At 34.5% G+C, this 27,542-nt stretch overlaps 2 protein-coding genes across 2 annotated transcripts; one reads left to right on the forward strand and one right to left on the reverse strand.

Moving 5' to 3' along the window:
- Positions 1-2,493: 2,493 nt before the first annotated feature.
- On the forward strand, positions 2,494-6,410 carry LOC146930480 (exonuclease V-like protein). The gene is made up of 7 exons (XM_085702012.1): positions 2,494-2,874; positions 4,124-4,228; positions 4,532-4,653; positions 4,983-5,132; positions 5,230-5,383; positions 5,645-5,721; positions 5,821-6,410. Exons 1-7 carry the CDS (start codon positions 2,512-2,514, stop codon positions 6,065-6,067), a joined length of 1,218 nt encoding a protein of 405 aa, XP_085558138.1. The 5' UTR covers positions 2,494-2,511; the 3' UTR covers positions 6,068-6,410.
- A 1,080-nt stretch (positions 6,411-7,490) lies between these two features.
- RNL (RNAligase) lies at positions 7,491-27,323 on the reverse strand. The gene is made up of 27 exons (XM_085702011.1): positions 27,117-27,323; positions 25,711-26,166; positions 24,611-24,661; positions 24,376-24,458; positions 24,020-24,119; positions 23,719-23,797; positions 21,720-21,843; positions 20,976-21,082; positions 19,790-19,918; positions 19,147-19,211; positions 18,679-18,843; positions 18,124-18,284; positions 17,954-17,985; positions 17,570-17,730; positions 16,873-16,952; positions 14,654-14,719; positions 14,224-14,513; positions 13,028-13,138; positions 12,673-12,770; positions 11,010-11,070; positions 10,624-10,700; positions 10,456-10,527; positions 10,304-10,380; positions 9,957-10,037; positions 9,115-9,217; positions 8,785-8,943; positions 7,491-8,137 (listed from the first exon to the last, which is right to left on the reverse strand). Exons 1-27 carry the CDS (start codon positions 27,225-27,227, stop codon positions 7,748-7,750), a joined length of 3,489 nt encoding a protein of 1,162 aa, XP_085558137.1. The 5' UTR covers positions 27,228-27,323; the 3' UTR covers positions 7,491-7,747.
- Between the last annotated feature and the right edge of the window lie 219 nt (positions 27,324-27,542).

Here is a 27,542-nt window from a genome sequence, read left to right on the forward strand (position 1 = left end):
TATGATGTCTTTTGTACGATACGATAAACTCATGAGTTAATTATTACAAGCAGCACCATCAGTGAAGTTCATTCAAAATATGTTAAAGAAGATTTGATTTAATCAATTTTTCAAGTCTCATTCTTGGAGTGCTCCAAAGGGTGGAAGACAACATTTTTTATATAAATAAAAGTAGCCCTTCTTCATGCACTTATATCATTAGATGAATAGGTATCGTCATATCTTATTTGATTAATGATAGGATTTGTTCATCCACATAAAAATAAAGTTGTGTATGTTATAACATTTACTTCACTTGAACACCATAGAGCTCTAGTCTTCCTAAAATTATTAAGATTTGAAGTAAAAACTTAAGATGTTTGATGGAAGTATTTTATTCAATCTTACATATAAACAACAAAAAACTTAACTTTGATTTCTCAAAAACAAAGTTAATTTTTGTAGAGTAAAACATAAACAAATATTAACAACTCTCAGTTTTTCTTTTTTGGGTTAATTTTTTAAATTGCCTCTAGAATATACGTGAAGTATGAAAAATATCCATGTAAAAATAACACAGATTTTACACATTTAATTTAAGATTTTTCCTATTTTTGTCTTACAACAAACGAGACATAAATTCTGGAGCTCACGTGGTAGTGAATCTTGCCACGTGGTTGCTGACGTCAGGTGTTATTTTTTATGATATGGTAATTTGTTGCCTCAATTTGTTTTTACTAACAGTGGTTGAGACTGAAATAAATAAAAATGGGTCATTTTTTCTATGTAGACATACATAAAGTCTAGAAAAGTTACATAGAGGATGGATTTTTTCATGATTTTTCGCATGCATGTTAAGGACGTTAAAATAATGCCTACAAAATAAAATTAGAATTCTTGGGCAAAAGGTGAATTAATTATGAATTTTTAAAGCATAAAAAACTCAAACACAAAAACAATGAAAATCTAGACCTAGAAATTGAATTTTGAGATCATTGTCTGCAATGACCTCTATAAAAATACACAAAAATGGTCTGCAAAGTTTGATAGCATTCCAAAGATGCCTTGATTTATTTTATTTTTTTACTAAAATGTGCAAATTGCAATTTTATTCCGAATAAACATATACACATGGGTCGAATTTCGCTCGCCAATTTTGCTGGAATGTTTATAACATCATAAGAACCTCCACCACAAATCTTAGAGTTTTTAAACGACGAACGAATTAATTAAGAATTTTTTGTTCCTCATAACTACGAATCTCTTAAAAATCTATGTTAAAGAAAATTCAAGTTTGAATCTTGGTTGAATTTTTTTTTCGGGATCAACTAATGAATGAGAAAAATATGTAGTTTGGCTTTACTTACCTCTTAACCGAACTCTAAATTAGTCCTCGTGAGCTTAGCTCAGTTGGTAAGGACAATACATAATATATGCAAGGTTTAAGGTTCGAACCTTTTCCTTGGACGCCACCAAAAAAAAAAAAAAACCAAACTCTAAATTAATGTGTTCTCTTTCTCTAAGAAACTAGAATGTTAAGACGATAAAGTAACAAATACCGTTTAGAATATGAGAAGTGGGGTATTTGTTGGTTCGATATAACAAATTATCATTGAATGTTGGTGTAAAACTAATTTACATACACATCCATTAAACTAGTATAAGATAAGCTAAATTTTGACACACTATCATCTAAAAAGTTAAAAACAATTAATGCATCACGGTTCTTTCAAAAAAAAAATTTAATGAATCACGGTTATTAATTTGTGTGACTTTTGTAGTAGTTGTGAATCAAGTTAAACAACTTTAATGATCGAATTTACACTAAAAGTATACTACAATAGCAACAATCAAGTCTTATACAACTAAGTGAGATCAGTTAAATGGATCAAACGACATCATAATGTTTTATCATAAACCATATTTTAATTGTGTTCATTAATCTCTATATCTTTCTTAATAACTTTTTTGTAGTTTTTCTACTTCTTCATCTACCTCTAATGATATGATTGTCATTCATCTAACTTACTCTCCTTATTGAATCTAAGAGTCTTCTTTTTACATGTCTAAACCATCTAAATCTAATTTCCATCATATTTTTTATGATAAGTGCGACTCAGACTCTATCTTTAATGTTATCATTTTTAATCTTATCTCGTCTAATCTTATCACACATCTGACCCAATATTCTCGTTTATTTAGTTTCTATTTAGTTTTGTGTATATTAAAGTGTATAAAGTGTATATATATTAAATAAAAATGTATATTTATTTAATTTAATAAAAAAAATCTATAAATCGTGGCCATGTTTGATTGTTTATAGGAGAAGCTTGGTTCTTTCTTCTTTCTTGTGTGGTGGTAATAGTAAAGCTATACTTTACTTGAACAAGCAAAAAGGTTGAAGCATTGAGTGTCCCTTCCGTGCGGTGAAGTGAATTTGAACCCCAAAAACACACGGCATTTTTCAACGGTCATTTTTCACTTAGAACAAAGATTGTGTTTTTTGTTTTGGTCAAAGGAAAGAACACAAACATGGCCGAAACATCCTCATCCAACAACGTTAATAATAATATTCCAATTGAAATTGTTAGCGAAGAAGAAATGGCTTTCATAGAAGCTGCTTATGCTTCTGTCTCTTCATCTTCTTCTATTCTCTCTCGTTGTTCTTCTTCTTCTTCTTCTCCTACTCGTCTTCTTCAAAACAATGCAATTTCCATTAACTCAATCAGTCTTGTATCTAAACGAAGATTATCATCTTCATCATGTGCTGGTGGTGCTGGTGACATTGAAGATGCTGTTGTTAATTCTTCTCAGAAGAAACCCAATATTTCTGATTCATTTCTCCGTCGTTTTAGGAAGAAACGTGCTTTGTCCGTCACTGATCTTACATCCACGGTACATATCATTCTTTTTTTAATCTTTATTTATTTATTAGTCTGAGAGATGATGGAATGAGTTATTTGTATGAAATTAAGTAGAATGAAATAAAATCACTTTTTTTATTTGCTGGAAAAATTAAATTTTTTGGTGAAATAACCTTCTTTTTTTTTTATCCAATTTTCATTTTCTTTTTTAAACTCGGTATCTGGCCAAAGACGGATGAGGATCAATTTCACCGTCTATTAACGGGGTCGATTAAAACCATAGCAAAGTTCTGAATGGATTGGTCAAACACAAGAATTCTTAGCACCTATGCAAATGTCAGACTAGAGAGGCTCACACTCCGAGGTCCCAAGCCAACCCCTGGGGTTGAGGATGGAATGGAAACAACACATTGTTCATTTTATTCCATAACATGTCATCCATCTTGAAAACAATTCAGTATCATTTACTATATTCATTTCTAAAATATTCAAATTTTATTGCATTTATTTGAAGCATGTACTTGAAGCTAGATTATGAACATTCAATCAATTTTTTTTGCTCAAGGCTTTTGATTTCTGATATTTGTGTTGGATTTTACTAACCTCAGTTTAGTCGATTTGAATGGATTCATTTAGAGAGAAAAAGCTCCATTAGTGCTGTTTTTTCGGTATCATTAGGGGAAATTGAGGGAAGAGACGGGAGTAAAATCACTATTCGCTATAGAATCAATTTTAGCAACCCTTTAAAAATAGAAGGGTTTGAAGGGAAGTTTTAAGTCGGTTAGAGGTAGTTAGAAGTAGTTGGTTAGTCAGGACTAGTTATGAGTTAGTTACGCAATTAGTTAGTTTAGTTGGAGTCTTTAAATAAGACTTTCATGTACACAAATTATGTATCTTTTATCAATCAAATATGATTTCTTATGAGTTTTTACCTAATGAGTATTCCTATGAGTATGATCTATGGCACTATGATCCTATGATTCTTCAGAGGAAGCAAAGATATGTTATAAAACCTTAAGAGAAGTCAACTAAAATATACTTACATTAAATGTTAGATAAGGGTTTAATCTGCAAAATACATTTTCCCTCCATGTCTTTGGTAGACTGGTGGCCGGCCACCTCAGTCATGATTTTTAGAAGCTCCATTATGTAGCTTCTGTGTGATTGTGATATTTTCAAAATGCACTAAAACTTTCCCCCTCGATCAAACATGTTATGTTTCCATTTTGTGGGAATAAGATCACAACTAACTTAACTCTATTTATCAAATGTTATGATAGGAATGGTGCCCAAAACAAATGGAATTTACACTCCTTCTTGGAGGCAGAAAGGTCAATCAATTTATGAAAGCTGGCATTGCTCGACATGCAAAACTTGAAGCAGAGGTACTACTTAATTCCTGATTACTTGATTTTCCTTCTTTTAAGTGTCAAACATGGCCACATTTAGAGCTGCAATAAATCGTCCAATGAATTAAAATCTCTTAAGTGATAGCACAATATAGCTTGCTGATAGAAGTTTCTCGTTGTTGATTAGATGGTTGCAGATTATCTTTATTTGTTTTCTTGTTCTCTTGATAACAGATTGTATGCTTTTATGATTATTTGAAGGTTTCTGTGTCCTATTTTATCAAGTTTTCTATCATTTAAGTTGTTGTACAAATGAGTGATGATGGTGCTGATATGCAGGTCATTACACGAATGGAAGTGAAGGTCCAATCACAAGAAGATCGCATGGCCCTGAAGTTTCTTAATTTTATAGCTGGTGTGAATCAATTATTATTTGAAGGATTAACTCGGGAACTGCCGATGTAAGTTATGACATCTCATTAGCCAATCCTCAGCTTGTCATAAGATATGTCATAAGATATATAGGTTTTGATAACATAACGCTAGAAATCAGGTTGTGAAAGTGTAGTTCAAATGTAGCATAAGCGTCAAAAAATAAGTTCTTAATTGAAATTTTTTAGTTGTTGATTTATGGTAAAAGTCTAATATCATGTAGTGATTAAGCTTATGATTTTACTAGTAACATATTAGATTTTAGAAAAATCATAGACTCGACTTGAAATTTACTTGTCTATGATGGTGGGATTTGGGGTAGTTTTTATATAATGATGAACTATTCTTCTGATATCAGAATAGGCTTTGCAGAAGATATATGGATGGTGGGAATAATTGATGAGGTTCGGATGCCATTAACCGAAAATGATCATAATCCTATACTAATTGACACAAAGACTCGTGCTCGAGACACACTCCCCGCTGAACCACAACGAAGAAACGGAAGGTATGCTTATTCTTTTGCCATCTATTTCATTCTGCTGATGTGGAATCGCATGCTAATACGTTCAATTGAATTCTTCCGGTGCTCTTCCCTTTGGCAGGCTTCAATTGATGTGTTACAAGTATATGTGGGACAATTTAGTTGCTGATAACTTTCCTTCTAAAGACTTTTTTACTTATTTTGGCTTAAACCCTCAAAGTATTCTCTGTGAAGATCTGAGAGTGCTAAGTGCTGACTCTGGATTTTCTGCTACGGTAAGTAGAGGACACTGTGTTTCTTCATCTTTGTCGTTGTCATCGAATTCTTTTAATGTATTTCACAATTTTCTGCATGATTTTAATGTATTTCGTTTACTATGTTGTTTGCCCTTAAATGCATTCATGGAGGATTTAATTTTATCTACAATCAGTGTAGAACTTTAAGATATCAAAATATTCTTCTGACAATACTCCAGTTGATTAATTACTGAAGCATACCTTCTAAACATTTTTCTTTTTCATTATTTGCAAACCCAGACCCTTGATGATGTGGTGAGATATTACAGAAATACATACATGATGTTGTCCCCTGCTAATGATCAGCTTTTGTTGAGGTAAAAGCTCGGAATTTTCCGTGCAAAATTGTAATTTTTAATTAGTTTTCTCTTATTGAGCTTTCATTGAAAACATGGTTTTGTTTGCTTCGTTGGCAGATATGAGTATCAGAAAGATCATTCATTGCTTTGTGAAGATAAATTTGCATATGATGCTGAGTGGTTAAAGAATCAAATCCGTTCTTGTATTGAGTTTTGGCTTGGAGAGCGAGAAGCCTCTTATGTTCATGAGGAGGAGCGCTGGAAATGTCGATTCTGTCAATATGCCACCGTCTGTCCTGCATACACTGAAAGTAAGGGAATGGATACCAATACAAGCAATGATTCAAAAGCCAAAGAAGTCTAGATATCAGAATGCTGATTCTCTGAAGCTGCCGTTAACCACCTCAATAACGGTTAAAAACAAGAAAAGCATGACTTTTCAACCAGATTGTCTATCTATTCCAATAAAGAATAAAGAGTCTTCTGATGACAAGCGGTGAAATTTCACATCTCTTTTCCCGCCGTTTCTTCCAGATCCATGCAAGACCGCAAGATCTTGCTTGTTATAACTTATAGGCCTATTAGGTTTACTGTAAGCATTGTTTTATTCATTTATCCAATGCATTGTTGTTGTAGCCGCATGCCAATTGTTATTGAAACTACAAATATTCCATTATCATCATGTATAAAAGTTTGTTTTTGGGTAATCAGTGTAAAATTTGTATTAATACTATCAAAGGTACCAGCAAAGATGATTGTGATGAGTGGCACTTAAATGGAGAATCAACATTCAAATAAAATCTCGCATGAAAACGTGGCACATGGTAATTAGAGATAATGCCTACACAAAGACTTGTACATCAGCACAGAGCACGTGTAAAAATAAGTGGAACAAGAATTTGATGTACAAAATGTACAATTAAAATCTAACAATTTTACATTCCTTTGCAAAAGAGAGGTTACATGACACTCCGAGATATAATGTTATGTGCTGATTTTCACATCTCAGCGTAACCACTCCCATGACTGGCAACTATCAATAACCATACTCAGGTTGTTACAATATTTTTTTGTGAAAAACTCGAAGTTTCAAACAAAGTAACGTGTTTAAAAAAAAAAAGTAACAACATACGGTTTTTCTTTTACACTGATTATGTAAAATTATAAATAAATGAATAAGAGAATATTACGATTTTTTAAATGGCCTAGTGGGGGGAAATCACACATTATAAATAAAAAATAATCTTGCTTACTTCGTTACAAGATCAAAGATTATTTTCTTGCAACACTTTTTTTTTTAAGAAGTTAAATTAGTTCACCTAAATTGACACTGATAGAATCGAACCTGAAATCTCGAGGAGGAGCACACTCTCAGGTCTCAAACCAATACCACCAGGCCAACCCAAGTGGGTTATTTTCTTGCAACACTTAATAAACAACAATTTCATTAAGTTTGCCTATAGTTGAGATAGAAGGAATTGTGTGTACCTTTTCAAAAAAAAAAATGTTGCGTACCACTACCACATTAATTTTTTATTTCAATTAAATATATTTCACCTATTATATAATTCAGAATGAGAACGTTAAGGATAAAACCAACAAATATAGATTAGTATAGAATGAGTTAGTCTGGTTCAACTTTAAAGTGAAATAAATTGATGATTATCTTACACAAAAAAATCCCCAACCAATTTTAATTACATGGTTAGTCTTTCAGAAAAACAATTAAACATTTGTTAATAAAATCATTTGCTACTTGTTAGCCAGTTATCGGTAAGGAATTTGAATTGTTTCATTGAAAACTGTATTATCTAATGATTTTATTTAATGTTTGTGAACATATAGACCTCATGGTAAAAACCAGTTCATGATACACCTTAAATCATAGTACTCGGCTTTCTAAACAGCTTATATACAATATTCCTCTTCAGGAGAAAATGTTGGCTCCTAAAAAAAACTTTCGCCATTATCTTCTCTTTTGTTACTACACTAACCTTTATGAGTTAAGCATGTGATCTTGTAAAGGATGAGCAGCTAAAGTAACTCAATAAAATTCAACTGTGCCAGATACATTGATGGGAGGATTGAAGTCAATCCGATTTGCTTTTCCCTCTGCAAACAACTGTGGCAACATGTTGGCATCCTTGGCTGAAACCCCTTTACTAGTCCACAAGGTAATATGGGGAAACTCATTTTTTGGAACTATCTTCTCTCCTTCCACTGAGCCAGGAAAAGCTTCAAATGCAGCCACTTTATCTGAGAAGAGCAGTGCCGTCAGCTCCACTGGTGCCGTTTTATGCAGCCACAGACCATAATCAGCGACAGCTTTGATGCCATGACTTCTCTTGTGCGCAAGAGTCAAGTGAGCTCGATTAAGCTTCTCTAAATTCTTGTCTTTGAGGAATTCATCAATCTTTGAATTATTCTTGGCCAACTGTAAACATAATATTGCATTACATACTGTTAAATAAATCCTAGGCTATACGGATATGAAAACCCATTTTGCATATACAAGTGAGGAAAAAATATATTTGGGGGAGTTGCGGACAAGGAAAATCAAGGGTGATGTACGTGTAGAGTCCTCGTGTGTGTGTGTGTGTGTGTGTGTGTCTGTGTGTGCGCGCGCCTCGTGCACACGGGTAATCCCATGGCATGTTTTGAAAGTGCTGAACAGAGTAACAAAGCCTCTTCCCAAAACAATAAAAGAAATAAATATTTGCGGAAAGGCAACACTAATTAAGAAGCATTCTCATAGCTTCCATCCTGCAGCCTACACTGCAGAACTCAACCAACTTTTACATAGCAAAATAGCTCAGACAGACAAGCCTCTCAAAGACATGACCGGTTATAGGCTTGTGAAACCACTAAAACAGTTAGCATAACATTTTATTTGAAAGCTTCTCTAAAAATTTGAAAAATGATTCTATATGCTTGTCTACTTTTAATTTGTTTTGCCAAGCCATTATGACGGTGTCCGTAACTAAAAACTAGTCAATTACATCTGGGCAATAGTAAGTTTTTCAACTACCATATTGAGTATAGAGAACAGAATGCAAGTGCAAAAGCATAACTTTCACTTACATTGTTTAGGACACCTTGAATTTCTATAGCTGGAATACTGAGAGCAGCAAAAACAATGGTACCAAATGTCCTCTTTTCAGTATCTGGAGGCTTGTAATCTCCCTTAGCAATGTTTCTCAATTGCTCCAACACTTGCTTGACAGCGAACTCGAATGGAACCTGAAGATGTTTTGAGACCAAAGAAAAGAAGTCAATAACATAATTGAGGATTTTAAAAATAATCACTAGCATTACCTAGTCAAAACCTATGTTATTCAATTGTTAAATGAACATGGCTGATAAAAGAGGGGGGAAAACTATGGTGAAAAACAATGCTAGTTATATATTAACCTGAACTGAATTGAAATAGTCAGCATTTGCAGAAAGAATATCCCGCAATTGTTTCTCCCATTTCATCCATTCCTTTGCGTATGTACCCTTGGTAGAATCCAACCTATAACAATAATGGTCAATTTAAGATTGTCAACTTCTTAGTTTTCACTTCTCACAAAAAACCTCACAGACAAGGAGGCTAAAATAGACAAGCCAGTTTTCATGTAGTTGTCATCCATACAATAGATATTACATGTCACTCATACAACAATTATGAATACATGACCACCATTGGATGGAATGTTTGAGTGGATTGTAAGCACAGTGCTTTGGGGGAATAGTGGGTAAAGCTATACTTTATACAGCCTCAGAGATTTGGACGTTCTCATAATCGACAGAGGAAATCTCAACACTTCAAAACAAGATTTGACCAATAATTGAAATATATAAGGCTGCAGTTCTGACTTAAAAACATAAGGAAGAATATAACACACTCTGAAGTTCGAAAGACAGTTGTCAGAACTTGTTTGAAATTTCTGAAGTACTGGTGGGTGATCTGCAGCTACGTTCCGGCACTTTTACTATCAGTTTTATTTGGTGGTATTTTGTTCTCTTCAAGTTGTAACTGTATGTGCAAGACTCTCTCTCATTGTCAGTCAAGGGTGAAGTATATGGTGGGACAGCATATGCTTTATATGTATAGAGATAGAGATAGAGATGCAAAATTCACAAATCCTATTGCTGCAGTTGTAGTCATAACAATTAAAAGTTCGCTACACACTGAACAGTAAATACAATTCGAAACAAAAAATATAGCATAATAATATTCACTTTACACGAGTAAATTCCATAAAACTCACCTTCCATGTCTCTTAGTGTGAAGCTTATATAGATCAATTCCTTCCTCCAAAATGCACTGCACTGCCTCAGGAAGAGGATTCCTACACAGTGGAAGAAGCACAACAAAGTAAGTAATATTACCCAAAAAGTTAGCTCAAGTAATGAGGATTGTCCATATTTTACAAGGATAACATTTAGATCTGGGAGGGATAAATTTCATTAGATACTTTTGGTGAATGAAACAACACTAAAATATAGATAAATACAGTGTGAACACTACCAGAGGCTGTTTTCCAAACATTAAACGAAAGAAAAGAAAAGAAAATGAAAACACTGAGCAGGTGATGACATGAAATGATGAAAGTACCTATCATTTTTCAGCAAGGGCATCTTCACAAGTGACCCAAAACGGTCAATTAATTCACCCTCGAACTCTTTGCGGCTCTGAAAATCATTGGAAAAGCTAGTTTAGAAAATAATAAAATATAAAATTAAGTAGCAAAAAAGGAAGCACAATACCTTGCCATCATAAAGGTGATAAAACATTAGCAGCACATACCCAGCATTTGGAGATGCCTTGTCAAGGTTCCCCTTCAAAATATTGACAAGTTCAAATGAAGTTAGTGAAAAGTAATAAAAAAAATTCAAGATTGGGGATCATATTTAAGAAAAACAAAGTATATATACTGGATGATTGACTCGTTGAAGCACACGATACACGAAAACAGCTAATGCATCAAGGGAAAATGGATTTGAATCAGTTCCTGCACAATAAAACAAAAAAGAGGAAAACTTGAGATGATAATGAAAGCTAAAATTAGACAATTTCTTCATTGAAAAAAAAAATTAGCATGCTACAGCTGTCACTTCTTAGGGTAACCCAAGCAAGATCTGCTTCACGCTTCTAAACAAAATAAACACTAAATTCGCTCGAGTTAAGCAAACAGTGCATTCAGAAATTCAGATACTCCGAATTTGGTTTTTATGTAGTGAAGGAAAGACTCCTTAGATAATAAAACAATGACATAAACAATATAAAGACAAAACATTTTCAGGATTGGTAACAAGTTAACCTTCAGATTCAGGCACAACTGGTACAGCAGATGCCCTGGTTTTGCGACACATGTCTTCTATCTGCATATATAACAAGTGTTTTTAATGTATAACAATTTTAATAAGTAGATGAACCAAAGATAATAGAAAGACAAGAATGATTTTACAGTAGATTAATAAACCAAATACAAAAAAGCAAGTGATTTCTCTTAAATCAGAGTATAATTTAAGTTTCATAAATACCACCGGTTAGGCAGGTGGAGCCACATGCTGGATTTTTTTTTTTTTTTTTGAGGGAATATCATAGAAAAAAGAGGAATACTGCTGGGACTGAAAACACGCCCTAGTAAGTTAGTTTTCTATTAATAGTTAGTTAGCAGCTTATAAATAGAGAGGCTCTTTTGTACAAAGTGGGTGGAGAAATCATTGTATTGACTAGAGATTTCTCTAGTATAGAAAGGAGTGTTTCTTTGGCATATTCCCTTCCTTACTCGGTTACCATTGTTCTTTCCTACTGTTTTTTCCTTTGACAATTAAATATTTCCAGATATCTCTTCTTTTCTCTCCTTTTCCTGCTCCATCAGTACGTTTGTTAGGATCTTATTATTTCTGAAGGAAGATTCCTAACACCACCATACACTGTAACAGGAACATGCCCTGACCTTGAAATGGTACAATCTTCCTTTCCCCAATTCTTTTTCACTCTACTATGCACATGCGTGCACACACACTAAAACTAATCTATTCATACTTGACACTTGAAAAATGAATCGACAATTCCTTCTACAGAAATTTAGTCATGTACTTATTTGCTGATGAGGTCACATGGCTTGAAACCACAGCTGTACTTTATGTATGGTACAAAAATCCACATTTTCCCATTGGTGTGTTCTCCCACATTTTTTGGGGGATAACCTTGTGATTCCCTATTCTTTTGACATCAAAAGGCTATTACGGTTTAGTAACCATCACACTTTGCAAATTTCAGTGAAAGGCCCTTTTGTATTGAGCTTCACAGAGAATGCTCCAGTTTTAGGCAGTCCAACATTTTGTGGATAAACCCTGCTGTTTTTGGGCAACCTAGGGGTATTCCAGCCAATCCCGCTAGTTCACCCTCTCTAGTTTGATCTTCTCATCTATGGTTGTGTTATGTTCTGCTGCTGTTCTTATTTAATTTTCATTACTGCAATTTCTTTCCCTTTTCCTGCTGCAGTACCTCGTTCTTCTGTGCTCCCCATCCTGTGAGTTATGACTACAATATATTATTATTAAGGACGGATATGTCTTATCTTAGGTTTCTTTAGTTTTTATGTGAGTCGTTTTGTATCTATTATCTTCGGTAGTGGTTTCTTCCTTTTTTGGGCCTGTCACTCGTCACTCCACACTGCTATCCCAGGTTAACTACTATACTATACTACGTCGTATTGTTATAAACTTATAATCACTTATAATAGACTTTATTATTAGTATTATTATTTTTTGACAAGACTGTTATTATTATTATTATTATTTATTTATATAGTATTATTATTATGGGTTATGCTAACAAGTGAAATATACATAAATGAACAAGGGAAAAAATATACATAAATGAAAAGTAAGGGGGAACAAGACAAAAGGAAAACGGAGGGGGATGGAAGAAATAAATTCCACAGGCCGTAAAAAATTATTTAGAGCACTGACCTGCCTCCATACTTCTTCATTTGGGGCATTCTTGTCAGCGAGCATTATAGACTTAGGTTTCTTTTTGCGCTCTTCAGCAACTTTCTGCCAATATTTTCCTGTCGATATTCCACACAGCTACACATTAGTTATTGGTATACATATATATTCATTCAAGAATATTGGCATTATGAAACCCAATTTTAAGGTTTCCCTGCTTAATAATTAAACCAACAGATAATAATTCCAGCAATCTTTACAACTTCGGTACATAAGAACAATGGAGAATGGGATGCATAATATTGATTTGGATCACTTTAGGGACCTTTAACTATTTAAGAAATTTGGTTTATAACTTTGTTGGTAGAAATTTTACCTTTAATCAGATCACCCATGAGACTATGAACTGGTCGATCATCTCCTACTAGTCCATCTTGTGCATTTAGCAGTTCTTTACAAAGGGCAGACTTTGCACAACCCGGTATTCCTGGAAGAAGGTAAAATCCCTTCAATGTGAGTTTTAGACACACAATAAAAAGCTAAACAAAACATCCGAAAAGGAAATGCTCACATCAAAAACAAAGAACTATGACTAAATCACACCAACAATCGTTCACCAAAAAGACTAATGCAAAACCTCCTCCATAAGCCTCATTAAAACATGATGTGACACCAGCAAGTCATAATTTCTATTAGTAGATGTTCTTGCTTTAAATTTGATTGTTACAAACCCAATAACCTGCTTCCAGCCCTTATATTTTCTATTAGTACATGTTCTAGCTTTAAATTTGATTGATACAAACATAGTCACCTAATCAGCTGGAAACTGTAAATTAACTACAAAACCTTGTTCCACATGGGGCACCGGAAGGAGAAAAGAATAAAATTTCCGTCGAGCTTAATAAATATGTCGAAGTTTCTAGTAAACTAAAATGAACTAATAGAGAAATAGGTAGTACTAGGATGGGTGACCTCCTGGGAAGTACTCGTGTGGCACCTCTTTTTTGCTCAAAAAAAAAAATTTAATAGAGAAATGGGAATTCTATAATAACGAAAACTAAATAAAAAAATGAACTAATTTAGTAAGAAAATGAATTCTATAATAGAAAAAGATATTCGAATAGAATATATAGAGAAATAGGATATAAGCGGGTAGCAGGAATCAAACCCACACCATTAGCTTGGAAGGCTAAGGGTTATAGTCGACGTCCATGAATGAACGTCTCTAATTCAAAACCGAACATGAAACTTTTGTTTCATTCAGCTCCTTTACAGAATAATTTAAGAGATATATGGAATACATGAAAAGAAAAAATGACCCATTTGACTGAGACAATCAATTACTCCGGTCCTGACTCAATTAATTTCATCAAACAGTAACTGGAAATTGTTTCCAGTTCACTTGAACATCATGAGAGAGAAAGGCAGTCAAGCAATCAATTTGCAGGCATAATATATTGTCTATACTTCTAATTACGTAATTGAACCTCTCTTGATCGTCATTTTTTTTTTAAGATGACGATCAAGCAAATATAAATGTTGAGAATGTCAAAAGAATGGTGAAAGAATTACCGGGAAAGAATACAATCATCCCTTCATCTTTTGGAACTGTGTCTTTGACTGAGATATTAGGCTCCGATGGTGCTATATCCCGCTCTGGTGCAAGGTCACCTTCTTCATCCTGGCCTCCCTCAACAATGGCCAAGAAATCTTCAGTCCTAACTAAACTACCTGCAGAACCTATTAGAGCTTGGTTCTGTGGACTACGTTTTGCAAACTGTTCAAGGAAAGGTTCAGCTTCACTAAGATATATTGATGATGAAAGTTGCTTATTTCCACACTTTCTTCTTATATACACAGCCCTGCAAGCGGAGTAAAGATGCATCAACCACAGTAGGAAATAGATAAAAAGGGCAGAGCTAGAGAGGAGGAAGAACAAGGACTATAAGAAGAAAAGTAAACAATAGTTAGCAGACATCCAGAAGAATGATTCAGGAACTACCATTCATCAAGCATCTTGCTAAGTTCTTTCTGCTTTCCTGGAGAGGTTCCCCATATTTTCATTTGTCTGTGACATTGAAACAAAGCAGGAAAAAGTAGTTTGGATTACAACCTTGGATGACAAGCACATATAAGTATATATTGCAATTTCAAATATATCAAAACTGGCAACACCAAGAACAAGTTATGCCGCTAAATACTAAATTATGCTGATAGTTACTGGTTCAGAGATCAAAGAATGAAACAAGAAAAGGAACTTTATGAGTGAGTCTTCCCTTACATTAGTCTTGGATCAGTGATGAACCCAGGTTAAGAAGAATGAATACAAGAAGTTGCTGTTCCTCTCGGCTTTTCAAAAGCCTAAGACTTTCCACCAAAATCATTCACCAGCTAGTAAAAATATCCCTATTACTCTCTCCCTTTCACGTTGTGACAAAATACCCCTAATACTCTCCCTTTCACTTTGTGACTTGTCTAGGCAATTCAGTTCAATGTCTAACCTAGATTGTCAATCCTAGATAGCAGTGTGGCCGACCCCAAAACTTGGATAGTGGTATAGCACATTGTGGGATGCCACTACATGCTCTGTGTCCCGCTACCGCTATTGACAGCCTTTTCTCTAACTAACAGTAACTAACTCCCTCAACTCAACTAACAGAAATCATCCCATTGGACATACCTACCATATGCCATAGATTTAAGATTAATGTAGGCTTGACTTTTATGATTTATAAAACTGTTTTCAAAAATAAACTTTTGAAGTACATCATAAAATACTTCAGTGTTCTTAAAATATATAAACATCTTAAAATATTTGGGTTGTATCTTAGAAAAATTTGGAATATATTGTACTATCTCTTAAAACTAATTTTATGAGGGCAAGCCTTGGTGCAACAGTAAGTTTGCCGCCTTGTCACCTGCGGGTCCTGGGCTCAAATCCTAGAATTAAACTCTCCATTTGTGAGGGTAAAGCTACGTATATCTACCCACCCACCCCTGGTGGGAGCCAGGTTCACTGAACCGGCTTTTTATCTCTTATAATTAGTTTTCATATTTCATAATTTGTTTTCTTATTTAATTAGGATAATAGGATCAGAAGTCTAGTAATTATCATGATTAGTTTCCTTATTTAAGGGTCTAGGAATACCATATAGGGTTAGTGTCTTAGTGATGTCTTTTGAATAATTAAGACCAAAATAATAATTTTAAGTGCTTAACAAATGGGTAAGGAAAAAACAATGCCAAATCAAATTAAGAAATGGACTTCTAATATTCTTCATATGAATTTGGTAGAGTTTTGGAATGTTCAAAATTCAAGAAGCCTTTCTATCAAAAAAATAATCATTCTTTCTTGATGTAACCACTATTCAAGACTAACAAACTTTTGTAGACCTAATTGAAAAGCTCTGTGGCAAACATACCCATCTAGCACAGCTGTTGATGAATAAATTGCTTACATATTAACAGTTGTTGGAGATAGCTTTAGTTAGTTGCAACTTAGATTCAGTTAGTCACTCTGTTGTCAAAAGCGGGCGCGGGGGCCGCTATAGCGGAAAAATCAAGACCACCACACCAGGCCGCGTCGGCGCATGTCAGAAGTGGAAAGCGGCCAAAGCGGACCTATAAATAGTAAAACAATAACCTGTACTAGTTGTATATAATTGGTATTAACCATTTTTTATTTTGCTATCCCTTTTATTTCATATCATGAATAGTTCATGAAATTTTGAGTGATGTTTAAGGTATTTTAGTATTTCTTTATGAACAGTATGGTATCTAATATTAAATTTATTAGTGGCTGCACCACCGAAATAGCGCCCGCTACGCGCCCCGCTCCTGCACCGTGCCAATTATTGGGCGCATTTCCGCATTGACAACAGAGTCATAACAGCTGTCAAATGACAGCTCATCTTTCTGTTAGACATAGATAGCTTCTGACAGCAGCTTGCCAAATCTGGCTGGAAATATATCAAGTATAAATACAGTTAACCATCCGTGAATTCATTTAACAATTATAATGAGAATGAGAATATTCAGACGGTTGAAATTCTCTCATATTCTCTCACTTTGTTGCATTCTTAAATTCTAACAACCATGAAATTGTAACTGGAAAATATATATGAAATTATTATATGCAGCTAACCAATACTCTATAACTATAACACACCACATCCTCTAGAAACTAGACTTCAGATATCAAGTGCAAGACAGGAAACTTACCTCAGGTAATAAGCCTTGTAAGCACCTGGACCTTCTTTAAACAGAACTGACAAGCCATTTCGAATGAGAAAGGTTCGCAACTGGGACAAACATCCAATTAAGAACAACACTAAGAATTAAATTAATAAGAACAAATAGACCGTATCAAATATTTGACATAATTACTGATTCAAGAGTCTTTCCTAGTAACAAAAGAGAAATAAGATGGCATTTTAAAACATTTCAAAGCAATTCTAAAACTTCACATCAAAAATGTAAGGATCAAGTGATTCAGTTCCCTAAATTTATGAAATGGAAATATCATCCCTTAAATTGAAAATTGTTGGTCAATTTAGTCCCCCCGTCATGAAAAGCATCACTCTTGCACCCAAAACCAACTGATAATCCTGTTGATGAAAATCAAGAAATGACTAAATCGACTAACTCGCAATTTTTAATATTAGGGATGATTTTCCATTTCATATATTTATGGGACTAAATTATCAGATCCTTGCTATAATTTGAGGATCAAAATGGTGATTTACTTGATACAAAAGTATTGGGAAAAGTGGCTCAAAATCACAGAAAAGAACAAAGACAGAATAATCTCAAAAAGTACAAGTGATATATGCACTACAGGTAGTATATTGCCCATACAAATGCATAACTACTTTAACAATGCAATTTCTTAGAGATGTCAAACATGGATGTATTATACCTTATATGTAAGAAACTTCAATTTGACCATTAAATTTGCATCTTCGTCAGCAAAGTCATCTTTTTCAGTACTACTGCTACCACTTTCATTTACACTGTTCTTAGAAATTTCTGCGACTTTCTCTTTGTCTGCCTTGAATAAATTGATATCAACGAAAAATCCTGAAAACGAATAAATTGATCACTTAACATTTTGAATACAACTAAAACCATTTACATCTCTCAAATTCAGTTACTTAACCCCTGAAAACATAGCAAGGGAGACTACTACATGTAGATAACAACATATATGGTCGCCTAGGAAGAAAAAAAAAACAACGCTAGCTTACAATTATCAGCCTAAGGAACTGGATACTATAAAATTGAAAGGAAATATAATATTTACCTCGATAAAGTGGCCATAATCCTGGTCTATTCCTGAAAGTACCAAACACGTCATAACTCAAATGGTATCAAAGAAATGCATGATGTAAAATAATGAATATGTTTTTAAAGATTTCTTCAGAAAATTAACCAAGCCGATTATTCAGGTTAAAAATGATTTAGAAAGTAAACCTCATCTCTTTTTGGTATCTCCGGAAAGTAGAATCACTGTGCACATGAATGACCATTTTATAGAAAAGGTCGTCATTTGATATGGCATCAACTTTGTGGAAGTTATGATAACATTTGAATGCCGCAGGGTAGCGCTTTTCCCTCACCAACCGAACGAGTTCCTGATTCAAAACCAAATCAAAGCTATAACTATGAACTGATTAGAAGAGACAGTAAAGCTTTTGGTAAAAAGAAGTGGACTCTAAACTGCAAGGCAAATTTAAATGAAACTGTTAATGCTTCTTGAGAATTGGGAGACCCTTTGAATCATGTGATGAGGAAAATAATAGTAACTCGAAGTTATCAATATCTAGAAAGAAAACACTATCAGTGTACTATTTCATATTAAAGGGAAATAATTCATCGGAAAGGAAGGCATGAAATATGTAATTTGGCCATATAATAAATGCCAGCCAAGGATATTACAAACTTAAACATGAAGAAAATTTAGTACACAGGATTTGAATTTAAAATATTTCCCTGATTAAGGTTATATATATGATGGTCTAGACTAACCTGCAATTTTTTTGTCGAATAATCTGCCGGATGGGCTAGTAAAAATTTTGAAAGAACAGATTTGTCCGCATTTCTTGAATGTATATCAGCAGCATCAGTCCCAAACCAATCTGCATAATCAGGACAAAAAGAGCTACCAACGCCCTCAAGAAGTGCTTTCATTTGCTGCAGAAGCATTCAAAATCACAATATTGAATTACTTTAAGTTCATCTGGATTCAGATCCACCCAATTTTGTTTCTAAATGATCTTTTCATTGTCCTGGAGAAACAGATAGACACAACACCCTAGACAGAAGGATTGGGCAACCCAAACTTCCTGCTATAAAGGGTTTCACTGTTGTCTCTAAGTCACTGTCTCTCCTAGATTTTGACAAGATGGCAATATAAGCTAAATTGAGAGTACATATCCACATCAAGAATTGCAATATCACAACTCTAGATCATGGTAAATATAGTTCACCCAGTACCTGTTTTTCATCAGATCTATTTGCAGCACAAATTTCCCTTAGACTTGATCCGAAATCAAGGGCAGCTGAAATAGAAAGGAAAAATAGTATATTACTTTAAATTTAAATTGCAATATGCATCTTGACTACCATTTCAGAGTATCAGGAAAGTATAGTCCTAGAAGTATTTATGTGTAATTATAATTGGATTTTCATGAACCTTAGACTAAATAATGGGTTGCAACTTGCAATTATAATTTAAGTTGGATTTTCAGGAACATTGAACTAAACAATTGTTCAAAGATGCCAAGGTTTGGCATACCTAATCTTTTCTAAGATAACTAACATCGTGTTAAAATTAAGAATCTTTAGATATTCCTTGTACAACTTCTTAGATTGATTGTTATTATTCCTATAGAATACAACTTCCTAGGCTAGTGCTTATTAATTAAGCATTCAATGTATTTATTCTACAACCATTATAAATACAAGGTGTGTGGTCTCATCATAGACACACGGAGTTTACATATTTGTACAGATGACATAGCATAAAATAAAATGAATATGTTGATAAATAAATAGTAATGAACATCAAAGCATCAACTAAGAAAATCAGAGTAGACAGCAGCCTAGAACATAGTATTTAGAGAATCAATAAGCATACCTCCATCAGCAGGTGGAGGGGGAAATTCCTTTAAAATTTTCTCTATTTGCTTTGAACTCTCGTGGTTCACTAAACGAGCCACGAGACCCTCCAAAATTTCACCTTGGGCTTTCACATGATCTTTTGAACCTGCAGTAATGAAAATACATGTAAATATGCAGTGAATTTGACAAAAAGTGCATGCAAAGATAATTAAGTGCATAAATGAGACAAGAAATAGACACAAATTAAATTTTGAAATTTGAAACTATAACGTGTGAAACGAAACTAAAACTAGAAGAAATCAACAACTACAAACCTACTTAATTTCAAAACATTGCATTATATTCAGACAATCAGAAGTCGACTTCAGAAAAATATTGCTTGTCCATGGTGGAAGTTAGGAGTAAAATCAGGTCGGTTTTGAGGGAATGGATCAAAACCAATCAAGAACCTTCAGTTTGAACCAGCTTCAGTTCAGTGGTTTTTTATTTTTGGGGTCATGTTTGAGTTCATTCCGGTCAAATCATCAGATTATATTTTATTAAAAAACTTCAATTTCAAAAAGATATATAAAGAGAATGTAAAACAAAAAATTTTATTGAAAATATAGATGTAATGGGTCATGTTGATAGTTGATTACATTTCAATTTTCCTAAGCTAACACCCGACCCACCCTAGACCAGTTTCATTTCCTTTCCATCTGAATCAACTACACAGACCAAACCCATTTCAGTTCAGCTAAAGTTATGTTGATCAGGTTCACGAATCACGAGTTGTCCTCTCGATCCCCTTAAGCCCCAAGTGGCAGTGAAAGTGGGAGTGAGAGCAGAAGACCTACGGAACGATTTGAGTGTAGGCATAAAACTACTAAAAGTAACAAATTCACCATATCACTACATGCATTTTAGAGTCTTTCATAACATATTCTTCTCTTAATCATCATTTTAAACCATTTTCTATAATCCCGTGGTTGTTAGAGCTGCCTAGCTTTGAAACCCATAGGGACAAAGTTCAATACCCGCTGGGGACTGCATGGTAAAGTGCCTCCACACTCTCCCTAAATAAATAATAATATTCCCCGTCTCTATTTTCTTATATAAAATAAATAAATAAAACATTTTCTGTCCAATACCATTTCTTCAGATATATGGGGCATGTGACACAAAGTAAAGTTAAATGAATAATGCTACCTTAACATTCATACCTGGGACAGATACGTCTGCTATTTCATCTAGAGTCTTGCATACAGAAGTTGCAGTACCTTCCTCGCATAAGGCATCATAGGCAGCAAAGAAGGAAGAGGCTGATTTTCTGCATTTACATAAGGTGCGAAAATGAAACCAAATTTAGTTTACATTCTTACGACTTTAAGCAGATGATCTCTATGATAAAAGTCCAAGTCAAAATGTTAACCTTGAAATAAAATAGCCAAAGACATACACTTTCAATAAAATAATAACTAGCTCAAAAGAAATTTATTATATGGTCATTGGAAATCTAATTGAAGGGTGTATACTGACATTCCTTATAGCAATAAGCCTCAGGTTTGTATGATGGCTAGACCAACCAAATAATTGAACCAAAAACTGTCAGTAAAAAAGTTTTACTATGATATTTATATATTATAAAAAGAAAAGCTGATATCACAGACCACGAATCTCTAAGAACTTAAGAAATATAATACCGACACATCAGATTTTAATGACATAAAATTACACATTTCATAAACCATAAGTATTCATATTGAAAGCAAAACTAGTGCTGCAACATAAGTAGAAATGATCCAGTGCTTCAAATGCAACACTGATCATTTCAGTGTAGCAACATTCACTGAAAAAACCAGATCTAAAAGAAATAATATCATATTTGAGTTATTTATTATAAGTTGAGACTTGAGTGATAACTATCATATATTTTTTTATATCATACAAATATACTAAATGTTCACCTTGTTGAGAACAACCACACATGATTTGTTGGTAATCGCCATTTTCTGCAAAAAGCGATTATTTCAGGAGTTGAATAGAACTTTGGCTTTCCATTGCCTAATTCAGAGACTGCTGTAACCACCACTGCTCAGAGCAAGAAATACCAATGAATATACGATAGGAAATAATGCTATGCAAAACTCTAAATGAAACACTCTTTGAACAGAAATAACAGGAAGTTGGAAGCATTCTTGGCTTCCTACATCAGGTAGATAAGTATATATCAGAAATAACTCGGACAGTTAGGTAAAAACCCATTCCACTTTAAACTCACGGTCCTGAAGAAAACTGTGAACCATGGCTCTAACATTGAACATTGTGTATCAGAAAGAATAAGATACAGCATTTGCTGAAATATCTAAGGCAGATGTAGACACTATAGCAAAGACACACTACATGACAAATCCAAAGTCATAGCTATAACCATACACATACACCTGGAATTTACATCTGTATAATACTCCTTACAATTCAAAACTAAAATCTAAAATAGCCAAAAGCAGATACTTTGACCTTTATTAAATATTTTATAGGCTTAAAAATGTTCTTGGTCCCTATAATATTCCTCATTTTTCGTTTTAGTCATTTTCAAACATTTTTTTTCAAACTTGTCCCTGTTATATTTTTTTTATTCCTTTTGGTCCTTATTATTAGCATGAAACTGTTAACTGCTGAGGTGGCTCATGGAAGGCCAACTCATCACGGCACATGGCCGATAGCTAAATGACATGTCAATTGACACTTACTTTTTTCCACGTCGGCCCCCAACCCCCTTCCCAATCTTTCCACTCCCTCTCCCTTTCTTCTTTTGTTGCTTCGTGGTCTTGACCACTACGGACCTCACCACCACTAAAACCCCATTTCAACACCATCAAAATTATAGGTACTTGCAAACAACCATTGCGGTTGAAATGGCCCACTGCAGCAGCCACTAACCAATCTTCCAGGATAACACATGGTTGACCTACCTTCCCCTCTGTGTGCTTCTTCTAGATCTCATGGCACCACCATCACCACAGGCTGCCCTTCCTCTTTTTTGCTCTCAACCACCTCTGTTTTGCAGAAACACGTTAAGTGTGCGCTTCTCTCATCTTCTACCTGTTTCTCTTTTTCTTCCACCATAAAAATCCCCTCTATTTCCCCTCTGTTTAGGGTGGAACCAGAAGTTATGCATCCCATTCCCCTTGCGGTAACCCTTCTTCCTTCTCACCCTCAATACCTTCCTCTTTCTCTCTTAATGAAGTCAGCCCCTAGTCACTTTTGCTGCTGCTTCTAGCAGTTTTGGAATGTTAGGGCAATATAGGGGAAGTATTATTTTATTATGTGTTTCATTATTGGGCCGGTCTTACTTCATTGTATCTAGGAAGGGCGAGAGGGAGGCTGCCGGAATGGGAAGGGAAAGGCAAAGGGAGAAGGAAATAGTGAGACAAGGACTAAAATAAAAGTTGTATAAAGTGATGTCTTATGATGCATCAGACACGGACAGAATGCTAAAGACAAGGATCAAAATGAATAAAATATATATAATAGGTGTGCATTCAAAAAAATCAAAAGGACTACAAAAAAGAGGTATATTATAGAGACCAGAAACTTATTTTATACATAAGTTTGGGCTAAATATGTTGTAATAAAGTAAATGCATCCTTTCAAAGATAATAATTTGAATTATATTTTCCATCTTGGGCCGTGTTTTCAACTGAATCTAAAAACATTATAAAGGGCAACCCGGTGCACTAAAGCTCCCGCATATGCAGGGTCCGGGAAGGGGTCCCACCATTTGGTGTATTGTACGCAGCCTTACCCTGCTTTTTACACAAGAGGCTGTTTCCAGGACTTGAACCCATGACCTTCCAGTCACATGACAACAACTTTACCAGTTGCGCCAAGGTTACCCCTAAAAATATTATACTGTTCAAAATAAAAAGAACTTTTCTGAACCAAAAAGTAAAAGAATTTTACCATAATCTTCAAGGGGACGCTGTCCATGGTCTCCAAGAACAGCGGTTACTAATTCCATTGATATGCACATATGGTTTTTCTGAAATAAAAGATATTATTAATGTTCATTTCTTCAGCTTGAACAAAACTAATAACAAAGTTAAATGAAAATAGCAACAGAATACTATAGTATATCAATTTATAGTTATACATTGAATGCAATTAACAGCCACATGAACTAAACCGAGTGTAAGATGCATTTGGTTACACTACCACAGAACCTAAGATGCTATTAAATTTCATCCTTTCTTTGTAATTTCACCTCAAGAAAATCATTAAATTCAGCCTGCTTTTTTGAAGCTTCGGTTCCCCAAGCCTCACGAAACGTCCGCCCAAGAACAAATACGCCAACAGCAGTATATCTACACAGAAAAAGAAAAAAAAATGGTATAATCAACATTCAACAAAAAGTAGTTAACTTGAATAACAAAGTAAATGCATTCAGAAATGGATCACTAAAACAATCATATTCCTAGCAAAAAAACATTCTGATAATTTTATCCTATTTGCCATTTGCTCATGACCAATCAATTGCAACAAAGTGGGGAGAGAAAACATCAAGTGCACGCTAAATAAAAGGGGGAACATAAGGAAAGACGTAATCTCTTGAGAGCATACATATTTCCAAAACTGTTTTTTGCATAAGCTCCACCCTCATGACCCGCATACATAAAAAGAGAACCAGAGTGTTTAAGTGAAACCTGCACACACAAGTCAATAAAATCAAGTCCACCATAGAAAATCAGTCCAATCAAATATCATCCAACTAGTAATCGATTAAGCACAAAAAAAAAAAAAAAAAACAAAAACACTTACAAAGTTGTATGCAAATACAACACTACAACCACCATACCTCTAAAGTAACTAAACCTTTTGATACCAGCTCAATCATCCTTGACCTTGTCTGCAGAAATATAGAATACTGATAAGTAATATTTCAAAACTACAAAACATAGGTAAATGCAGGAAAGAGAAAATGATTTTTTTATCCAGAAGAATGCAATTCTCAGTCAAAAACCTTACAAAGCAAATTCAGACATCCAAGTAAAAAAAAATATACTCCAATATTGTATATACGAAGTTAAGATCTTGTATAACAATAGACCAAGCGGTTGTTGGGATCATTCACTTAGAGTCTACTGGATCATTCTCTTCGAGTCTACACTTGAAAACTCTAATTCCTCCATCCATGAGAGAACTTCCAGTGCTAGCTAATGTGCAAAGATTTTGGAAGGATATTTTGCAGCTAACATCCTCGATAACAAAAATAACTCTTTTCAAGTTTCAACATGTAGCACCAACACTTCGGATGGAAGTCGTGTTCAATGTCAGACACATGTCCGTGTCCAGCACTGACACATGCGATTACATTCAATTGCTTCCATTTTCATAAATTATTAATGATGTCTGCAGTGAGTGTTAGTGTTGCATCTGGTGTTTGTGCTTCATAGCTGTCAACATCAAGAGATAAATGTTCCTTTGTAGAATTGTTAATTTCGTCCTACTATTACCCTATATGCTACTGCATAGCATCGATGTTAAGTCCTAGTTGTTTACCTCCTGACAGCTATTAGTTAGTCATTACAGTTATAGTGGATAGTTATACACTTCAGCTAGTTGGCCATAACTGGGACTCGGTTAGTTAACCCATGCCAGACTCTATAAATACTTGAAGAACTAACTGTGAATGCAAGAGCGATTCAGAATCGTTTCTCTCAATTTTCTCACAAACAATCTCCAGTATCATGACTTTATACACGTCCCAACACTCTAGACTACTACACTACAACTTCCATAAAAGTTGTGTTTGATTGTCTAAGATAATATCCAACACAAATAAAAGAAAAAGCTATAAAGTTGGAAAATTCGTCAAATATTTGCATGGCAAATTTCAACAATATAACCTCAAATCACAAAACCAAAACAGGAAAAACCAAGACAAGAATCATATACCTCTTGATCTGACTTTTCATTTTCAAATTTAGGATAGAAAGTTGCTCTGATTCGCGCTTGAGCGTAAGTTGAGCTATCCACAGTAAAATTCTCCAACAAATTACCGCTAAATAACTTGCTCAAAGCAGCACTACCACTACTACTTTTCTGAGTCGAAGCCACAGCAACACCACCTAAACCATCAACCTTCGCTTTACTAACCGGTGTACTTTCAACTTCAGTTACATTGGCTCCTCCACTAACAGTTCCATAAGATTTAGGTTTCCAAATCGCCGTTGAACCATGAGAATTAGCCACCTTATTAGCATTTTGAACCTTTGTTTGCGCACTATTTTCATCTATATGAACTGCAGAAAGCTTGTTAGTAACCGTTTCAGCATCTCCAATAGCTGATACTTGTGGTTCGGTTTTTGGTTTCTCTTTCCATCTTTGTTCTCCATGGTGGCCGCTGCTTCGCTGCAAAACAAAGAAAAAATATTATGTGTTAGGAATCTTGATTGAGGCCATGGAAGAGAAAAACTACTCAAACTGAAAATAAATTTTGTTGATAAACTGGAAAAAGTGATTACATATATGAGACTTATATAGTCTATAGGTGTGTTTGATTTGCAAAACAGTAAGTCCTGCATGGAACAGGACAGGACAAGAATAACTGTACTAAAGAGAGATAGAGGGATCACATTTTTTATGTTGGAAAATAAAAATAGTATTTAGGATCTTTGATAGTCAAAGGGGGAGCCTTGGCTTAACGGTAAAGTTGTGGTCACGTGACTGAAAGGTCGCGAGTTCAAGTCGTGGAACGACCTCTTTGTGTAAATCAAAAAGAGTATGAAAAAAGTTGTTCAGTCCAGTCCAGTCCAGTCCCCTGTTTTTAGGGAATCAAACGCACTATAACCTATGAAGCATGGATACGGACATCGGACACCGCTGATAATTTGAGAAAATCACATAATTTAGTGTAATTACAGTCAGTGTCGGACAACTAGGACACACCTAATCCGAGAAGTGTCCGTGCTTCATAGTCGTAACTAACTCCTAACCTAACTAGTGTAACTAATTTCTAACCAACTATTATATAGCTAATATTATGTATTCATGAAATTGAACGTTATAGCATTTTGAATTGCAAAAGTCGCATCGATCATTGGAATAACGATTACATCGTAAACAAATTCTGAAATTCCAGTTCCAAGAATATTAATTCCTAAGCGAATGATGAAACAGTGATCAAAATCACGAAACAATTTGAAGGAATTCAGAATTCATCATCAATTTGAACAGTATCGCATTTTGAAATGGAAAAGTAGCAACGATCAACGGTTATGGAGAACGAATTCACAAAAATTTCAGTTGAAACAAAATCTATGATGAACAATAATCGGATTAAAGAAAAAGAGAGAGTGTACCTGATTGCGAGACATTGTTAGGGTGAAGTGAGAGTGCGAAAATGGAAGTAAAAAGAAGGTTCTGGAATTGAAGGTAGTGAGATTGAAGAGAAATCGTTGCGGTGCAGACATTCAAGGGGTGATAGACGGTTATAAATAGAGAGAGCACGCACACGGCGAGTGTGTGTTCACAGTGCTGTGTTGCACAAAGGTGACCTGGTAAATGGTGACTAGCGTGATTTTTTTTGTTTGTTTTAATGAGATGAGATGTTGATGGCATGATATGGGAATCTTGACTTAAATGTCATGTGATGTTGATGTGTAGGGTGCAGGGGCGAATGGTAGTATAAGGGAGGGGTAGCCCTTGCTACCCAAAAAAAAATATTTTTCTGAGTGAGTAGGTATATTTTTATATTTAGCTACCCCTAATAATATATATTTAGCTAC

Source organism: Medicago sativa, chromosome 4, assembly GCF_051527215.1.
Source record: "Medicago sativa cultivar Bolivia chromosome 4, Bolivia_mono, whole genome shotgun sequence".
In the NCBI taxonomy this organism is placed as follows: Eukaryota; Viridiplantae; Streptophyta; class Magnoliopsida; order Fabales; family Fabaceae; genus Medicago; species Medicago sativa.